The sequence below is a fragment of the Dama dama genome, chromosome 2, assembly GCF_033118175.1.
Source record: "Dama dama isolate Ldn47 chromosome 2, ASM3311817v1, whole genome shotgun sequence".
Taxonomy (NCBI): Eukaryota; Metazoa; Chordata; class Mammalia; order Artiodactyla; family Cervidae; genus Dama; species Dama dama.
In genome coordinates, this window is record NC_083682.1 from 23385703 (window position 1) to 23406677 (window position 20975).

At 37.9% G+C, this 20975-nt stretch overlaps 1 protein-coding gene and 1 pseudogene across 1 annotated transcript; both read left to right on the plus strand.

Annotated features, from left to right (window-relative positions):
* Window positions 1–2378: 2378 nt before the first annotated feature.
* On the plus strand, window positions 2379–3186 carry LOC133068118 (olfactory receptor 8B8-like; annotated as a pseudogene).
* A 6977-nt stretch (window positions 3187–10163) lies between these two features.
* On the plus strand, window positions 10164–11105 carry LOC133066718 (olfactory receptor 8B8-like). Its single transcript, XM_061158078.1, has one exon. It carries the CDS (start codon window positions 10173–10175, stop codon window positions 11103–11105), a length of 933 nt encoding a protein of 310 aa, XP_061014061.1. The 5' UTR covers window positions 10164–10172.
* The last annotated feature ends 9870 nt before the right edge of the window (window positions 11106–20975 follow it).

Genomic DNA, 20975 nt, shown 5'->3' on the forward strand with positions numbered 1-20975 from the left:
TCATGGGCTACCCTTGTGCTAGAGAAAGCACTAATCAGCCTGGCCAGTGTGGACTGCTCAACCTCTGTGTCAGTTCAGGCTTCTCTCTTTGCTCTTAGTGGGCTTCCAGGTATTCCAAGTATGCCCGGTCCCCTCAGTGGTCTAAAACAAGCAAGACTGAAGCCAAGTCCACATGCAGCCCCCAGATATGCTGTGTCCTGAGATGCATGGTGCACTTCCTTCCTCTCCAGGGAAAGCTATAAGAGAGGGGTTTTCAGTAATTTGTTCTCTGCTGATCCGGTGAGGGGGAGCTATAGTGGCTTCCAGCCCTGGGTGGTTCTCTCTCACCCAAGATAGCTACTATTTCTTTATCCTGGGTCCCTTATGCTTTCTGACACACAGGCTGCCTTGAAGCCAGTCTCCTGGATAGCCCAAAGAAAAGTTGGGGCATTGGCCACATACTGCATACCTTTCCTTCCCCAGGGAGAAGCTAGAACTGGGGAGTTTGTCCCAACCTGAAGGTTCTTTGGAAGAATAAGTGTTATGAAAAGAGGATTTCCTGAATTTCCCTAACAGATTCTGTATAACTGGTTTCACACATTACTAGGAGCTGGACCATTTTAACAAGGCTCTGGATTTCTTACAAAGGCAATCTGTACCTGAAAGCTTTCTGAATCAGTGTATTCATGGAAGGTAGGTGGTTCTAGGGCTTCCTGTTCTGTCATCTTGCTGAATAGATAACAGGAATTTATTATCGGCTTTTCCTTGGGGGATGTATAATCTCTATAAAAGTGAAAGTCACTCAGTTGTGTCTGACTCTTTTCAACCCCATGGACTATACAATACATGGAATTCTCCAGGGCAGAATACTGGAATGGGTAGCCGTTCCCTTCTCCAGAGAATCATCCCAACCCAGGGATTGAACCCAGGTCTCCCGCATTGCAGGCTAATTCTTTACCAGCTGAACCACCAGGGAAGTCCAAAATATATTTTTGCTTCACCACATGGCATGTGGGATCTTACTTTCCTGACCAGGGATCGAACTCGGCCCCCTGCATTGGAAGCTCAGAGTCTTAACCACTGGACTGCCAGGGAACTCAATAATCCCAATAGTGAAGGGAAAACTCGAGTAAACATTGAAATCCCTAAGCAACGAAAAACACATAATGGTCATGTTTGTAAATAAAATCCCCTCAGGTGCCTATTACACCTAGAATGTTTTCCTGAGGAAGTGTCTGAGCAAGTTTCTGCCCTGGAATGACTGAGTGTATGACATCATTACACTCACGTTAAATCTTCTGTGGCTTACCAAGTGGCAAAGATGATAATAATAAAAACTCAATTTACTCAAAAATTATGAGCTGTAGTTTGAAAGATTTATGGGACATATCAGAAATTAAGTGAAGGCTGCATCCTCTTAGAAAGAAAGGAAACAAAGCCCCAGAGCCTGAAGTTGCTCTTCCAAGACATGGGGGTAAGAACTCAGACAAGGAAATAGCAAGGTTTGATGGCATAAGAAAGGTGAGTTTCTGAATTCCACTTATATTAATGCCCTCCTTTTCTGATGAATGTTCAGGGAACTAAGATAGATGTCTTTCTTTTTCATATTTGTAGTTCTGGGATTCAGTGAAACTGGTAGAAGAATACATTAAAAGAAGGGTGCTGGGAAAGTTTAAAGACATTCTTTCACTCAGAGAATGCATTATCTCAATTAGTTCCACCATGGACATCTCACTCTTCTGTATTTATGGTTTTTACTTGGTAACATGGAGCAGTAACTTAATCCCTCCTAGATTCTGGTCCCTTAGTTTTGGTTTAGAAAATCCTCTTGATTCCCCTTTCACCAAGTCTAATCTGTGTTGGAGGTCAGTACCAGGTTGGTGGGGTTGCTGCCTCCAGTTTTACTGGTGAAGAGAGGGGTCATGTGAAGGACGAGTTGATGAAAGAGACAAGAGTGACTATGTCTTGGTCCAACTTCTCCACAATCTTGTGGTTTTTACAGCAGTAGTTTGCATATGGAAGAAAAATGCTTCATGCTGTAGGCTAAGTTTTGGTACTTTTTGCTCATATAGCTTATAAAGACTACAAGGGAATGCCCATGTCACTCAGTTTCATAATAATGATAAAATAAACCATGGTCCACATTGGTCAGGTCTCAGATTTTGCCAGTGCATGCAACATTCTTTTGAGAAAAGATGTTGTGGGAAAGTTGAATTTTTTTCTGCATAATTCTTTCTCCTCTGTCCACAGATTCTCTTAGAGAAGAATGGCTTCTGGAAATGGTTCATTTAGGACTGAATACTTTCTATTGGGATTAACAGACCGACCGGGTCTCCAACTCCCCTTGTTCTTCCTGTTCCTAGTAACATGTAACAGTCACTGTGTTGGGAAACTTGGACATGGCAACTTTAATTGGGATGAATTCATATTTGCACACCCCCATGTGCTTTTTCCTCTTTAATTTGTCCTTCAGAGATCTCTGTTATTCTTTTGTGTTTACACCAAAAATGATGGTTAACTTCATATCAAAGAATAACATTATTTCTCACATGGGGTGCATGAACCAACTTTACTTTTTGTGTGTTTTTTTTTTTTTTTTTTTGCTATTTCTGAAATCTATGTGCTGACATCAATGGCCTATGATCGCTATGTGGCCATCTGTAACCCACTTTTGTATAATGTTATCATGTCCCCTAAAGTGTGTTCCAACCTCTTCCTTGGTTCCTACTTGATAGCATTTTCTGGTGCCATGGCTCACACTGGAAATATGTTGACACTGACTTTCTGTGATGCAAACATCATCAACCATTTTTTCTGTGACATGCTCCCTCTTCTCAGCTCTCCTGCACAAGCACCCACGTCAATAAGCTGGTAGTTTTCATTGTGGTGGGCATCAATATCAATGTGCCCAATCTCACCATCTTTGTCTCTTATGGTCTCATCTTTTCCAGCATCCTCCACATCAAGTCCATGAAAGGAAGATCCAAAGCCCTCAGCACCTGCAGTTCCCACATAATTGATGTTTCCCTGTTCTTTGGATCAGGTGCATTTGTGTATCTCAAACCATCTTCTGCTGGGTCCAAGGATGAGGGAAAAATCTCCTCTGTCTTTTATACCATCACCGTTCCCTTGCTATGCCCCTTAATTTATAGCTTGAGGAACAAAGACATTATACTTGCTCTGAAAAAAACCCTGAGTACGAGATAGTTTTGATCAAAAGTATTTGTCTGTGCAGTTGGTTATATGACGAGGAGATTCTGTGCTGCAATTATATATTATTTATGGCAGCCTTTTAATCCTATTTTTTCCATAACCTGATAAAGGGAATTTGAGTCTTTTTTCATAAGTAATTTCTAGTCTTTTTGGAGTAGGTCTTTTTTTGCCCCTCATGATTACCAAAATATCTTGTCTACCCATTTTTTTTTCCCGTTTAGTAATAGCATTAATTAAATCATAAGATTATCTCCATCTTTTTATATCATTGTAACTTTTGAACTCTTTTTTTTCTTTGGAATGTTATGCATGGTCTTCAAATAATGACATTCTATAACAACAGAGTGACATTGTATCATTGAGGGTGTTTTAATCTTTGCTCTCTATTAAAGGCATGAATTAAATATTCGTATTCTTTTCATACTCTTTTCAAGAATGCCAGAATTTAAAGGTTCTGTGGTGACAAGGATAATCCATTTTACATATATAAATGTTATGCTGCAAGCTTCTTTTTGCAGATTTTTTTTTTTCAACCTTTGCACAGTCAAGGGTAGACATTACAGTTCATCAAACTATATTTATTGTATGCATGCAAAAGTTAAGGTTAGAGTGGTTAGATTTACTTAAGTCACCTAGCTTTACAAAGAAAACCTGATTTCAAGTTTGCTAGTTTGTAATCTATTTTGCTGTTACTTTCTTCTATTACTTTTATTTCAGTAATGGTGGAATATGAGAAAACGCTGCTAATTTCAAAGGTGACTCTGCCTTGTCCCAAGATGATAAATGAATTTCCCTCAGTGTGGCTATCACTTTCTTTAGTTATTTTGTAGAAAACAGCTCAATTGTTCTTTTTGTTGGGACCTAGGAAAACTTTGGGGTTAATATATTGGGGAGCAGATTGACTCAAACAAGGAAGTTACTTTTTCTGAAGAAAAGAAGAAATTAAAGAATTGAATTTAGAAAGTTTGCAACTATCTGTAATTCAGGAACAGTACATGGGAGATGAAGGAGCCTAAATCATGCAATATGTCAGGACTGAGAGAGACACATGGTCAGAAAATAAGAGGTCCCCCTTGGGAGTGGTCATGATACAGTTTCAATCTGAATTTATATCCCACTGAGTATCATAAATACATTCCAGTGTCCATAAGGCCTTGATAAAATTATAGTGCACAAAGTCCATACATTAGTAATGTTTGGAAATGAAGATGGAAAAGTTATACCCATATTATGGGAAGCAGGTAGAGAGAGGACAGCTCTTCAGGAGATAAAATTGTTGTTCAGTAGCTTAAGTCACATTCTACTCTGCAAGCTGATGGAATCTAGCCTGCCAGACATCTCTGTCCATGGGATTTTCCAGGCAAGAATACTTGAGTGGATAGCCACTTCCTTCTCCAGGAGATCTCCCCAACCTGGGGATTGAACCTTTGTCTCCTGCATTGACAGGCATATATTTTACCACTGAGCCACCTGGGAAGCCCCAGGAGATAAAATAACTAGGGATAACTGGAACTCAATTTAAGAAAAAGGAATTTAGAATGAAGAATGGTAGATAATGGAAGCCTTACCTATTGCTTTCTCCATTCTGGAAGGCCCGAGATTTATTGTGGAGGTCACATAATTTATTTGGATGATAAAAACATAATTTACTTGAATTAAAAGGAAAAAATAAACTAAACCCACAGGACTGGAGGACTTGGAAATGACTAAATGGCACCTTCTTGTTGACTTCCATACGCTATTTCCATTTGGATATTTAGGTATGAAAACCTTGAACTGCACTTGGTATAGCAATGAGAAATTAAATTAATTTAAAAAAATATTGGATGAATGAACCAAGTTGTGACCATGACTTCTGGAAAGGATCCTGAATTATCATTTTGGAGAAAAAAGGTTAAAAAGGCAACTCTAAAAATCCTCAACTCAATGTATAAAGTGAGAATTTAAATATTTTCTAAGATAGCTTTGATGATATTCACCATTTGCCACATTCCTAGTCTCCACTCACTATTCAATTATTTTAAAATTCAGCATAACTGGTTTGTTTGTTAGTTTTTTGGATGTTGTGATTGTTAAATCCTTTCTTAGTTTAAAAAGACCACTCACTCCCTTCCCCTGATCCCAGTATTAACACAATTTATTTTAACTTTACAAGTTCTAATTATGTGAAATAGTTGCTCTTGGCTGAAGCTTTCTGCTTTTTTCCCTTTCTTTTACTTACTCTTCATTTTGAAAAACTTGTTTTCTTTGCTGAAAGAAATGTATAATATAAACAGGTATAAATAATATCTGAGTGGTATTTGGAAATCTGTGGACATCACAGAGGTGTGTCCACTAGGTTATATGTTCTATCATAATTTGAGGTGGCCACAAGAGTGGCTGAAACCCAGTTACTAATCTTTCGTGAACATCAAAATGCAAATGAAATGTGCTTCATTTACAGAAAAAATAAAGTTTTCCTGAAAGTAATTTGTCTTTCAGTAATTGGAAAAAAATAATAAACTAACTTAAATACTATTTGTTATAATAAAGAGTGGTGACATTTCTAAGGAGAAAACTTAGCAGAGATTTGAGCAATTGGAACATGTTTTAGTTAGAAATAAGTACAGTGTCTATCTACTTGTATTTCTTTCAAAAGAGGGAAATCAAGTCAGTGTGTTTTGCTTGAACAGCATAGCTATTCTTAGTTGTTTTTGCATCTTTGATATATGTGACTAGAGCTGATGAGTAACAAGGGAAATTGTTGAAATTATCACAACTGAGAGTCCATCAGGTGAACCATGGAATGTGACTGTACTTATGTACTAAACAGAGCTGAAAACTCTGGTTTTCTAGTTTTAACAAAAATGGTCCTCTGAATCACAGACCAGAAAGTTCCTAAATTTTATCCTCAAAAATGGTAGAGATTAACGACCATTAGTTAAAATGGTAAAGCAGAAAGAGAGTCACAGATGTAGAGAACAAACTTATGGATACTAAGAAGGGAAGAGGCTTCCCTGGTGGCTCAGATGGGTAAGGAATCATTCTGCAACATGGAAGACCTGGGTTCAATCCCTGGGTCAGGAAGATCCCCTGGAGAGTGAATGGCTACCCACTCCAGTATTCTTGCCTGGAGAATCCCCATGGACATAAGAACCTGGTGGGCTACAGCTCATGGGTTCACAGAGAATCCCTTGGACAGAAAGGAGATCAAGCCACTCAATCCTAAAGGAAATTAACTCTGACTACTCATTGGAAGAACTGGTGCTGGAGCTGAAACTCCAATACTTTGGTCACCTGATGCAAAGAATTGGCTCACTGGAAAAGACCCTGATGCTGGGAAAGATTGAGGGCAGGAGGAGAAGGGGATGGCAGAGGATGAGCTGTTTGGATGGCATCGTCGACTCACTGGACATAAGTTTGAGCAAACTCTGGGAAATAGTGAAGGATAGGGAAGCCTGGAGTGCTGTAGTCCATGGGGTTGTAAAGTGTCAGACAAGACTAAGCAACTGAACAACCACAAAAAAAGAATAAGAAGAAGAGGAGGTGGGATGAATTAGGACATTGGGACTGACATATAAACACTACTATGTATACTATAGATGACTAATGAGAACTTCCTGTATAGCACAAGAACCTCTACTCAATTCTCTGTAGTGACCTAACTGGGAAGGAAATTAAAAAAAACACAAATGAGTGGTTATATCACTACATAAAACTGATTCACTTTGCTATACAGCAAGAAACTAACACAGCATTATAAAGAACAATTATACTGAAATAAAAATTAACAAAAAAATGAAAACTATTAGGCACCATCTATGTGCTAGACCAGTGATATCCAATTTAAATATACTTCAAGTCCTTTTACATGTGATTTCAAATTTTCTGCTAGCCAAATTATAAAGGTAAAAGAGAAAGATGTGACATTAATTACATAGCATTTCCTGTAACTCATAGACCCAAAATATTATCACTTCATCATGCAACCAATATAAAAATTAAGATATTTTTACCTTTCATTGTATTAAGCCTTCAAAGCACTCTCACAACAGCCCAGATCAATGTGGCACTAAACTTTTAAATTAAAAACACTTGATCTCTATTTAAATGAAATTACATTTACAATTGAAGAGTTAGAGTCCCATACTTAAGTTGTTCCAAACATGTATCTGGGCTCTCTAGTTGTGGTGAGTGGGGATTGCTCTCAAGTTGTGGCTTGAGAACTCAGTAGTTGCCGCGCTTGGACTCTAGGGCATGGGCTTCAGTTGTTCTGGCCCGAGGGCTCAGTAGTTGTGGTGAATGGACTTAGCTGTACCAGGACATGTGGAATCTTCCTGTATCAGGAGTTGTACTCATGTCCCCTGCATTGGCAGGTGGATTCTTTACTACTGGACCAACAGGGAAATTCAATAGCTATACATTTTCTGTCATTTAAAAATAAAATATCTGATTTAGTGACTTTTTCATACTTTTGCAGTTTTATTGAGAAAAAAATTGACTGTATACATTTAGTGAAAGTTGATCAGTCATGTCTGACTCTTTGCAACCCCATGGAGTATACAGCCCATGGAATTCTCCAGGCCAGAATGCTGGAGTGGGTAGCCTTTCCCTTTACCAGGGGATCTTCTCAACCCAGGGACCAAACCCAGGTCTCCCGCATTGCTGAGCTATCAGGGAAGTCCAGTTTTAGGGAACATGGTTCAAGATGGTGACATAGGAAGATCCTGAGCTCAACTCCCTCCATGAATGCAGTGATTCTACAGCTATATATGAAACGATCACCTCTGCAAAAGATCTGAAAACTTGCTGAGCACTTTTTTCACCTTGTAAGGTGAGAAAAAGGTCACACTGAGGTCGATAGAACAGGCTGAGATACAGTCTCACTATAAACCCTACCCTGGTGTAGAAACCAAAAATGGTGAGGGTACTCACAAACCTGAATTTTTGCACTGTTCTAGTTCTCATATAGAAGAAAATTGTTATTTCAGAATCATTTAAATTACAAGAAAGCTTTCACCTGAAGACCCAGTGTTCTTTTACTCCTTTAATAAGAGTTATTTTCTAGACTGTGTAGAGAATTGATGGATTAGAAAATCTCAGAGGGAACATTTTTCCTATAAGTGAGTCACTGATAGGCCAGTTTATTGGGATTCCCTGGTAGCCCAGCTGGTAAAGAATCCAAATGCAATCCAGGGGAACCTGATTCCTTTCCTGGGTCAGGAAGATCCCCTGGAGAAGGGATAAGCTACCCACTCCAGTATTCTTGGGCTTCCCTGGTTTCTCAGATGGTAAAGAATCAATCTGCAATGAATGACACATGGGTTTGATCCCTGGGTTGGGAAAATCCCCTGGAGGAGGGCATGGCAACCCACTCCAGTATTCTTGCCTGGAGAATCCCCACGGACAGAGGAGCCTGGCAGGTTACAGTCCATAGGGTCACAAAGAGTTGGACAGACTGAGTGAGTATGCACAGCACCAGCACTGGTTTGCTAGGACTCATTTCTGAATCATATTGTCCAGAAATGCAATTGCTCATTGCCCTTACACCCAGCTTCAATATGTCTGGCTTCATGCATGAACTGGGTGAAAGACTCTCTTGACAATTTTCTGAATCTTACATATTCGGTATATAAATTGTTTTTGCATCAGTTGTTTTTGTAGGAAAAAAGAGACTCGGGCTTCCTCTTCATTTCTGTAATCTAAATGAACAGATAATGGGAGATTTGGCTTTTCTTTGGGGAATGGACAATCCCTAAGTGAAGGGAAAACTTGAGTAAACTATGGAATCTCTAAGGTACTAAGGACAGATTAAGGTACAGAATGCAAATATAATCCCCCCCAGGTCCCTGTTATACATAGACTGTTTCCCTGGGGAAGAGCCTGAACAAGCTTCTGCCACATTTATAACTGAGTTCATTATAGCATTACACTCACATTAAATCTGTGACTTACAAAGTGGCAAAAATAATAAAGAAGAATGTTTATTTTTCTCTGTTGCTTGAGTGAACTGGAAGTCATAAACAGAAACTGTGTTCTATATTTCTAAAATATTTTGAAGTCAAATCAGAAAATACATGTGGGCTGCATGTAGAGTCATGTAGAGTCAAAGGAACCAAACCTTCAGAACCTGAAATTGCCCTACTAAGACCAGAGTATAAAACCAGTGATTAGAAAGCCCTGGGGTTTTCTGGAGAAAGGAAGGTGAGTTGCTGAATTCCATTCATTCATGCCCTTCTTGTTTGAAATGGAAGTTCCGGTATCTAAGATACGGCAATTTATTTCCAATTTAGCACCCTGAGACTCACATAAAACTTAGAAAAATGTCTATTCAAGGCATGGATCAGTGAATGCTCAGAGACACTAGGGGCCTAAAAGGATGCATTAGATCAGTCAGTAAGTTCTCTCTCCGTGGATGGAGGTCTTACTCATCTGCAATTACAACTTTTCTCTGTGATGTGGGGAGAAGAGTTAACCCCCCATTGACTCTGGCCATTTAGTTTTAGTTAAGAAGCAATTTTATTTGTTCCCACCCCACCAGGTCTAATCTGCTTTAGAGACCAGCACCTAATCGTTAGAGTCTGTGCCTCTAGTCTTACTGGTGAGGGGAGATTCCAAGTGAAAGGAAAAATGTTGAGATGTGGGAAGAATGAGTCAATCCTGGTCCAAAACCTCTCCTTTATCCACTCTTTGTTTTTTCCCCAAGCAGTCAAGTTTGCACAGGGCAGTTGTCTCCTTCCTTCTGTAAGCTAAGCTTTGATACTCTTTCCTACTTAGTTTATAAAGACCCAGAAAAGTGAAATTCCCTGTCTCAGTTTCAGGATAATGGTGACACAGTTCCATGAGAGAATAGGTAAGACAATTCTGTGAGAAAGGCTGGGTTACTCTCAGAGATTCCCAGCCCAAACACCACACTTGTGAGAGGAGATATTGTGTGAAAATTGAGTCATTGTTCTCTATGTAACCTTTTTCTTCTGTGCTCACAGGTCACCTTAGAAAAAATGGCTCCTGGAAATGGCTCTTTTGTGACCGAATTCATTCTGTTGGGATTAACAAACCAGCCAGATCTCCAACTCCCTCTATTCTTCCTGTTCCTAGGAATGTATCTGGTCACTGTGCTGGGAAATTTGGGGTTGATAATCCTAATTGCACTGAATTCACACCTACACACCCCCATGTACTTTTTCCTCTTTAACTTGTCCTTCATAGACCTCTGTTATTCTTCTGTATTTACACCCAAAATGCTGATTAACTTCTTATCAAAGAAGAATGTTATTTCTTACATGGGGTGCATGACCCAGCTCTACTTCTTCTGTTTTTTTATCATTTCTGAATGCTACGTGCTGACATCAATGGCCTATGACCGCTATGTGGCCATCTGTAGCCCACTCTTGTATAATGCTGCCATGTCCCCTAAAGTGTGTTCCAGCCTTATGTTTGGTTCATACTTGATGGCATTTTCTGGTGCCATGGCTCACACTGGATGCATGCTGAGACTGACCTTCTGTGATGCAAACACCATCAACCATTATTTCTGTGATATCCTCCCTCTGCTCGAGCTCTCCTGCACAAGTACCTACATCATTGAACTGGAAGTATTCATCGTGGGAGGCATCAACATCACTGTGCCCAGTCTCACCATCTTTATCTCTTATGGTCTCATCCTCACCAACATCCTCCACATCAGCTCCACAGAGGGCAGGTCCAAAGCCTTCAGCACCTGCAGTTCACACATCATTGCTGTTTCTCTCTTCTTTGGATCAGGGGCATTTATGTATCTCAAACCACCTTCTGCTGTGTCTATGGATGAGGGGAAAATCTCTTCCATCTTTTACACCAATATGATTCCTATGATGAACCCATTAATCTACAGCTTGAGGAACAAAGATGTTAAACTTGCTCTGAGAAAAACTCTGAGTAGGAGACAGTTTTAATTAGAACTGTCTGTGTGCACAAATAACTTGTACTGTGAGATGTTGAGTTTTTAATTTTAATGACAACCTTCTTACCATATTTTTAATCTATTTTTTAACCTAGTATCTTAAAGAAATTTGAGTCTTGTTTGAATAATTTATTACCATTTTTATAAATTTTTCTTACTGTTTTCAAAACACATATCATCTCTTTCTCTTGCATAGTAATAACATTAAATAGTGAATATATTCTTTTTTCATTATCATTTTGAAATTATTTTTCCACTGGGAAAAGACAAATGGCCTCCAAATAATGAATTACATAACACTAGACTGAAACACATCACTAGGCATATTTTTAATCTATCAACTTGCAATAAGAAGGGTAAATAAGATACTCTGTTTCTACTCTTATCTTTCCATATTTTAATTGGCAATATGTACCTTCTTGAAATACCAGAGATTGATGGTTCTAAGAGTATCAAGGATTATCCCTTTCCCATCTGTAAACATTTAGTGTTAAGCTTCTTTTTGTGAAGAGTTTTATTTTTCACCTTTGTAAGTAAAACTGACTCGTAACCAATCATCAAAATGTTTTGCATGGATGGGAAAGTGAAGCCAAGACTGGATGATGATTTACTTAAAGTCACACAATTTTAGAAAGAAAATTTGTAGACTAAATTATTATCATTTTGACTTCAAGTGTATTATTCTTCAGTATACTCTATACACTCTTGATTCTGTTATTCTATTTCAATGAGCTTGAAATATAAGAAAACATTGCTGATTTAAAAGTTGACTCTCTTCTGTCTCAGAATGACATGAATTTTTCTCAAGCTGGGTATTCCTTTCTTTTCTTTTTAGCAAAACAGTTTGATTGTCTTTTGCTGTTGTTGTCAGAAAGAGAAAGCCTTTTGAGCTCATATATTATAGAAATGATTTGCTCAAAAAGGGTACTCACTATTTCTGCAAAATTAAAAACCTGAATGTGGAATGCTTGCAAGTGTTTGTACTTCAGAGAGCAGGGCTCATGCAGTAAGGATGCTCAGAAACATGTAATTATGTCAGGACTCAAGAAGGCATATGGCCAATAAATAAGATGTCCCAGTGTGGGACGTGGCCGTGAGATTTAGGTATCCGGGCTTCCTTTGTGGCTCAGCTGGTAAAGAATCCACCTGCAATGCAGGAGACCTGGGTTTGATCCCTGGGTTGGGAAGATCCCCTGGAGAAGGGAACCTACTCCACTATTCTGGCCTGGAGAATTCTATGCACTGTATACTCCATGGGATTGCAGAGAATCAGACATGACTGAGAGATTTTCATTTTCATTCTGAAACTGTTTCCTGTTTGCAGAGTACTGTAAATATATTTCACTATTCATAAATCTTTGATAAAATGATTTGCTTAATGAGCACACATTATTAGTGTTTTGGAGAATGAAAGTGGAAGAGCTGTGGTCTCATTTGGGGAAATGGATAGAGAAAAGGCATCAGTTACAGGAGGTAAATTGTGAGGAGTAATTGCATAAATAAGGGATGAAGTAAATTACAGAGAAAAGTGCTGGATAATGAAAACCTTTACCTATGGACTCACTCCTTGTGCAAGACCCTAGATACTATCGAGATCACAGAATTTATCTATATAAGATGAAAGCTTAATTTATTTATGATTTAAAATGTTAAACCAATAGGACTAGATGACCTTTGAACAAGTAGATTATTTCTGGTTTTGTTGGCTTCTGTGTGCTACATTCATGTGGAATTTTAGGTACAGAAACATCAAATTGCAGCTGGGAGAATAATGACAATGTGAAAGAAATATTTGGAGAATAAAATATGTTATGACAAGAATGTTGGATTATTTTTTGAAAGCAAAAACATGCTACTTTAAAAATCCTCAATATGCTGTATCAGTGACACTGTAATCATTTTCTAAGATATTTTGAATAATATTCATTACTTAACACTCTTAACCTCCAGTCAGTACTTATGTATTTTGAAATTTGGCAAAGCTGATTTTTGACTTGTTTTGTTTGTTTGTTTGTTTGAGATGTTCAGCATAGCTTAATCCTTGGCTTATATTTTTAGATGACCACCCATATTCCAACTCCTGACTGCAATATGAACATGACTGATTTTTCCTTAATAAGTTCTACTTACATAATATTGTTGATCTTGGTTAGAGTTTTGTTTCTTTGTTTAAACTAGTGTTTCCTTCTATAAACTTGTTTTTTTTGAATGGAAACAAATACATCTAAACAAGTGAAATTAACTGGGCCATTTGGAAACCTACAGAATACAGCTGCATGTACTCTATTATGTATTTTTTAACCATTTGAGGATTCCCAAGAGTGCCAACAAAGGTCAGTCTAGTCAAAGGTATGACTTTTCCAGTAACTTTCTATGGATATGAGACCTGGACTGTAAAGAAAGCAGAGTGCTGAAGGTTTGATGCTTTTGAATTGTGGTGTTGGAGAAGAATCTTGAGAGTCCCTTGGACAGCAAAGAGATCCAAGCAGTCCATCCTAAAGGAAATCAGTCCTGAAAATTCATTGGAAGGAATGATGCTGAAACTCTAATACTTGGGCCACCTGGTGTGAAGAACTGACTCATTGGAAAAGACCCTGATGCTGGGAAAGATTGAAGACAGTAGCAGAAGGGGGTGACAGAGGATGAGATGGTTGGACATGAGTTTGAGTAAGCTCCAGGAGTTTGTGATGGTCAGGTAAGCCTGGAGTGCTACAGTCCATGGGGTCACAAAGAGTCGGACATGACTGAGTGACTGAACTGAACTGAGCTGAAGAGTGAGTTAAGCCTGGTCACTAATCTTTCATTTCATGAGCCTCAAATTTAGAATGAAATCTGTTCATTTACATAAAAGAGTTACTCTTTAAAATGAGTGATTTTTATCTTTGATTAATTTGAAAACAAAATATAAATAAAATACAATTTGTGATAATTATGGGAGGTAGCATTGTAAAGGAGGCAACTTTGCTGACTGTTCAGCAAATTAATCAGTTAGCAATGGAACTGTTTCAGTTAGCAATGGAACTGTGCATCTCTGTATTTGGACTTCTTTAAGTGGAGGGGAAATCAAGCCAACATATTTTAATGTTCAGTTCAGTCTCAGTCGTGTCTGACTCTTTGCAACTCCATGGACTGCAACACGCCAGGCTTCCCTGTCCATCACCAACTCCCAGAGCTTGTTCAAACTCATGTGCATCGATTTGGTGATGCCACCCAGCCATCACATCCTCTGTCGTCCCCTTCTGCTCCTGTCTTCAGTCTTTCCAAGCATCAGCATATTTTCTAATGGCTCAGTTCTTCCTATCAGGTGGCCAAAGTACTGGAGCTTCAGCTTCAGCATCAGTCCTCCCGATGAATATTCAGAACTGAGTTCCTTTAGAATTGTCCAGTTTTACCTCCTTGTAGTTCTTCCTTTCTTGAGTTATGTGATTGGCACTGACAGGTTTTGAGGGAAGTTACAGTTCTGCTGAAGGTGTTCAGTCTTAGAATCAACCTTGTAAGTTGACAACCTTCTCCTGTGCCCGTGAACCAGGACAGAACTTTTTCTAAATTGGTGTGAAATTGGATTCTTTTCCAAAATGCCACATCATGAGTATATATTTTCTTACCTAATGTGGTTAGACTAGTGATTTCAAATATTATACAACATATTGGGAAGATTCTAAACAAGAGATAGAGAGCTAAGAAGATGTTTCAAAGAAGCCTACATTTAAAGTTTCACATGGCATGAGTTTAATTTTCATTCATCAGAAATTCAGTGCCTAGCCATTTCTCCCATCTCTCCCTTTTAAGGATTGCCCAACTAAAAACAAACAAATTCTATAATTGTGGTAGTTTCACAAGTTATTATTTTGTTTGTGGAAGCCCTCTTTTTTTTTGGAGCATTTTGAAGGCACATTTTTGAGCATTTGATGCTTTTCTATCAATAAGAGAGAGAGCACTCTCTTACCACAGAATGACATTTTTCTCTCTCCTTCCACTCAATATAAGTAGTGTGTTTAAAGATAGACTCATGCAGATTTATTTTTCACACAAAAACATGTATATTTCTAAAATGGATCGACTGTACCAAGACAATTGAGTGGTCTTTTAAAAGTAAACACTCTCCTATTTTCTTTTATATGTTTTTGAGAAGGTTAAAGCTTTGTACCATATATAAAGTGTGCAATATATTTTGATCAATCAGAACAGTACTTTCATAGCTTCTTATCAAAGCTAACTCTGACTCACTTTCTACTTTAGTTTTAACGAAGCCTTAATTATAGTTTTGAGAATTATGTTTTTACTACGCAGCTTCAATTTTCAAGTGGAGAACCACTGAAAGTCCTTGAACTAGGGAGGGACAAAGCTGTGCTTTTAGACTTTATTCTAGCAGCATTGTTCATGACCAAATAAGAGTGACTATTTGGGAAAATGTGAAAATAATAGTTAGGAGCCACTATAGTTCAATATTACACTAATTCAGATTAATCACAAAATCAGAAGTTGTGTGGTGGCTGGGGTCACGTGGGTGCAGGTCATTGTGGTTGTTGCTGTCATGGTTTAGCATAAGACAAGTTTTGAATGTATTCTGAAAGCTCTTAGAAGAAAACAGGATGAGTTTCAGAAGTATTAATTGAATTTTTGCTGTGTACTCAACATTGTTCTTAGTTTCAGGATCCAAATAGTTAACAACATAGAATAGATGTTTGTCCTTATAGAATATACAGTTTATAGAAAAGCATGAATTAAAGGGGAAAAGTGTGATGAGTATTATGAAGGAGAATCTACTGAAATTTATGAGAACATGAGTAATAAGAGCTGACATTTATTGACTCTCATATGCCAATACTGGCCCAACCATTTTACTTAGTTGTTTTTTTTTTTTTTTTTCATTTGATTAACACAACAGCTCAATGAAAGAGATGCTATTTTGGCATCCTTTATTTTACATAGGAGAACCAAGAATTTCAATAAGTGCTCCAAAGTGTTATAGTGTGTAAAAGTGGAAAAAGAAAGTAGGATTAACAGTACTCTCTCTAACTCCATAATCCATAATCTATGATGTGAAGCATTGATAACTTCACTTACTGAAATATTACAAAAAATTAGGCAGCAGGATAGTCTGGTAAAATTTCAGGAATATGTTAAAAGTATAAACTATAGAATGGATATACTATATTGCAAATTATTTCAGAGACATCTCAGAAAGAGAAAAACTGAAACGAGTTGCTGCAACATTTGAGGTATTCAGATAAAGAAATAAAGAAACCTGGAAGTAGACCTTTTGGGGAAATAAGTCCATTTAGTAAATGTGAACAAAGAGGGATGAGACAATGTAGTAGCTTTCCCCTCAGAGGTGTAGATAATGAGGAGATGGGAATTCACTTTGGATCTACTGGAGGGATGTGCAGATGACACCACTCTTTCTTTTTTTTAAATTGTATAAATTTATTTATTTTAGTTGGACAATGCAAACTAGTACAGGCACCACTCTTATGGCAGAAAACAAAGAAGAACTAAAGAGCCTCTTGAAGAAAGTGAAAGAGGAGAGTGAAAAAGTTTGGTTAAAGCTCAACTTTAAGTAAACTAAGATCTTGGCATCCAGTCCCATCACTTCATGGCAAATAGATAGGGAAACAGTGGAAACAGTGGCTGACTTTATTTTTGGGGGCTCCAAGAACACTGCAGATGGTGATTGCAGCCATGAAATTAAAAGACGCTCACTCCTCAGAAGGAAAGTTATGACAAACCTAGACAGCATATTACAAAGCAGAGACAGTACTTTGTTAACAAAGGTCCATCTAGTCAAGGCTATGGTTTTTCCAGTGGTCATGTATGGATGTGAGAGTTGGACTATAAAGAAAGCTGAGCATAGAAGAATTGATGGTTTTGAATGGTGGTGTTGGAGAAGACTCTTGAGAGTCCCTTGGACTGCAAGGAGATCCAACCAGTCCATCCTAAAGGAGATCAGTCCTGGGTGTTCATTGGAAGGACTGATGTTGAAACTTTAATACTTGGGTCCCCTTCTCCTCCTGCCCTCAATCTTTCCCAGCATCAGGATCTTCTCTAATGAGTCAATTCTTTGCATTAGATGGCCAAAGTATTGACCCTTTAGCTTCAACATCAGTCCTTCCAATGAACACCTAAGACTGATTTCCTTTAAGATGGACTGGTTGGATCTCCTTGCAGTCCAAGGGACTCTCAAGAGTCTTCTCCAACACCACCGTTCAAAACCATCAATTCTTCTGCGCTCAGCTTTCTTTATAGCCCAACTCTCACATCCATACATGACTACTGGAAATAGCCTTGACTAGATGGACATTTGTTGACAAAGTAATGTCTCTGCTTTTTAACATACTGTCTAGGTTGGTCATAACTTTCCTTTCAAGGAGTGAGTGTCTTTTAATTTCATGGCTGCAATCACCATCTGCAGTGATCTTGGAGCCCCCCAAAATAAAGTCAGCTACTGTTTCCACTGTTTCCCCATCTATTTGCCATGAAGTGACGGGACCAGATGCCATGATCTTAGTTTTCTGAATGTTGAGCTTTAAGCCAACTTTTTCATTCTCCTCTTTCACTTTCATCAAGAGGCTCTTTAGTTCTTTTTCACTTTCTGCCATAAAGGTGGTGGCATCTGCATATCTGAGGTTGATATTTCTCCTGGCAATCTTGATTCCAGCCTGTGCTTCCTCTAGCTCTAAGTATAAAGATAATGAAGCAGAAAGGGGACCTGCCAATCCAAGTGATCAGTGCTCAATTTTCATGCCCTCTTCAGAATCAAGTGGCCATATTTGAGTGCCCTTTCATTTACTCAAAAAATTCCATAGCCAGAAATTTCTGAAGAAATGAAAGAATGAAAAATAGCATGCAAAAATGTGTCTTAACAAATTCCACAGTGTTACAGTACATGCATTATTTGAAGAGAAGTGCAGTAATTTGGGGTTTACTCTATTTAGGGTATCAACTATCCTATCAATAATCAACACTTACAGGAAAAATATCTTGCCTCTGAGATTCGTTAGATCATAAATTCTCCAAACAGTCTACAACATAATAGATGATAGATGAGGAAAAAGAACTTTGGGTCTAAAGATCCTTTTTTTTCCTAAATGGGAAAAGAAAGCCTTCTTACAAATAGCATCCGCCCTGAAAGTAACAATACTTTTCAGAATCAAAACTACCAGAGTGTGAAAAATCAGTCTCTGATAACTCTCCCTGTGAATTAAGGGAAAGTGAAAGTCGCTCAGTCGTGTCTGACTCTTTGCAACCCCATGGGTTATACAATCCATGAAATTCTCTAGGTTAGAATGGTAAAGAATCCACCTGCAGTGTCGGAGACCTGGGTTCAATCCCTGGGTTGGGATGATCCCTTGGAGAAGGGAAAGGCTACCCAATCCAGTATTCTGGCCTGTGAATTAAGGAAGAATTCCTATTTGTCTCTGAGTAGATCCTTGTCAGAGAATGAGGATTTTTATCATTTGGAAATGTTTTGGAAACACTATAAAATGTTTTCAGGATATTCTAAGTAACCAGCTCCCATTGGTGGGAAATTTTGACTTGGATAAGATTTGAATTAATTAAAAAATTTTCTTTAGTGAATTTCCCAAATGAGGGCTCTTAAGAAAAATTTTAAAAATCAGATCAAGATCCTTCAAATGTATGCCTATAATTTTAATTGCAGAAAAAATTATAATACTATGGGAGAACAAATTGGTAATTATTTTGCTATCTAATTTCACTTCCTCTTATCTCACTCTGAGAAGACTTTGAGTTCTTCAGAGGAATGTTAATAGGTAAGGAAAGCAATTCTTTTTCCAACTTAAACTTTTTATTTTCTATTGGAGAATAGCTCATTCACAATATTGTGATAGTTTCAGTTGACAGTGAAAAGACTCAGCCATATACATGCATTTTTCCATTCTTCCCCAAACTCCTCTCCCATCCAAGCTGTCAGATAATAATAGGTAAAGTTCCCTGTGGTATACCAGAGGTTCTTGTTGGTTTTCTATTTTTAAATATAGCAGTGTGTACATATCCATTCCAAACTCCCTAACTATCTCTTCCTCCCATCCTTCCCCCGGCAACCATTAGTTCATTCTCTAACTCTATGAATTTTTTCTGTTCTGTAAGTTCATTTGCATTATTTCTTGTTGGATTCCAAATATAAGGGATTTCATATGATATTTCCCCTTTTGTGTTTGACATACTTCGCTCAATATGACAGTCTCTAGGTCCATCCATGCTGCTGCAAATGGCATCATTTCATTCTTTTTTAATGGCTGAGTATTATTCCATTGTATATATGCACCATGACTTTTTTATCCATTCCTCTATTAATGGATATTTAGATTGCTTCCATGTCTTGGCTATTGTAAATAGTGATGCAATGAACATTGGGGTGCATGTTTATCTGTTCAGATCATGCTTTTCCCCAACATATGCCCAGGGGTGGGATTGCAAGGTGACATGGTAGGCTTTTTGTTTGTTTGTTTGTTTTTTAAGGGACTGCTATACTGTTCTTCATAGTGGCTATACAAATTTTCATTCCCACCAGCAGTGTAGAAGGATTCCCTTCTCTCCACACATTTTCCAGGATTTATTCTTTGTGGATTTTTTTGATGATAACCATTTTGGCAAGTGTGAGGTAATACTCAACATAAGGTTAGTAGAAGTAAGGAAATCCTAAAGACAAGACCAGAAATAAATGCAGTATACAAAGAAAACAATTACAAAGATCAATGAAATGAAAATATGGTTCTTTGAAAAAATAAACAAAATTGATAAAACTTTAGCAAAACTCAAATTAAAAAGGGAGGAAACCTAAATCAATAAAATTAAAAATGAAAAGTAAATAGTTACAAATGATTCTACAGAGATACAATGAATCATAGGAGACTACAATGAGCAACTGTATGCCAATAGAATGGACAACCAGGAAGAAATGGATAAATTCTTAGAAAGGCACAGTCTCCCAAGGCTGAGCCAGGAAGAAATAGAAGATATGAACAGACCAACCACAAGCACTAAAATTGAAACTGTGATTAAAATACTCCCAACAAACAAAAGCCCAGGACCTGATGTTTTCACAAGTGAATTCTACCAAACATTTACAGAAGAATTAATACATATGCTCCTGAAACTGTTCAAAAAAATTGCAGAGGAAGGAAAACGTTCAAACTCATTCTATGAGGCCACCAAGACTTGAAACCAAAGCCAAACAAAGATACCACAACAAAGAAAATTATAGGCCAATAGCATTGATGAAAATAGATGCAAAACTCCTCAACAAAATTCTAACAATCTGAATCCAACAATACTTTTAATAGATCACACACCATGATCAGTTGGAATTCATCCTAAGGATGCAAAGATTTTTCAAATTCTGAAAATCAATCAGTGTGATATACCACACCAACCAATCGAAGAATAAAAGCAATATGATCATCTCAATAGATTTACAATAAATTTTTGACAAAATTTAGCAGCAACTTATGACAAAAACTCTCCAGAAAGTCATAGAGGGTACATATGTATGTGTGCTAAGTCCCTTCAATTTTGTCCAACTCTGTGCCACTATGAACTGTAGCCCACCAAGCTCCTCAGTCTATGGGATTCTCCGGGCAAGAATACTGGAGTGGGTTGCCATTTCTTTCTCCAGGGGATCTTCCCAACCCAGGGACTGAACCTGGGTCTCCTGCTTTGCAGGCAGATTCTTTATCACTGAGCCATAGAAATTAGGAACTAACAAAGACCCTTAGGCTTCTGAAAGTCTGTTTCTGCCTGATTTCAAACCAGGGATCTTTGACATGTGGGGCAAACATGATAACCACTACACTACAAATACAACACCTAGAGGGTACCTCAACATAATGAAGGCCATATA

What these genes read in the sequence shown, in the direction of transcription:
- LOC133066718 (XM_061158078.1), top strand. Translation starts at nt 10,173, where the DNA reads ATGGCTCCTGGAAATGGCTCTTTTGTGACCGAATTCATTCTGTTGGGA.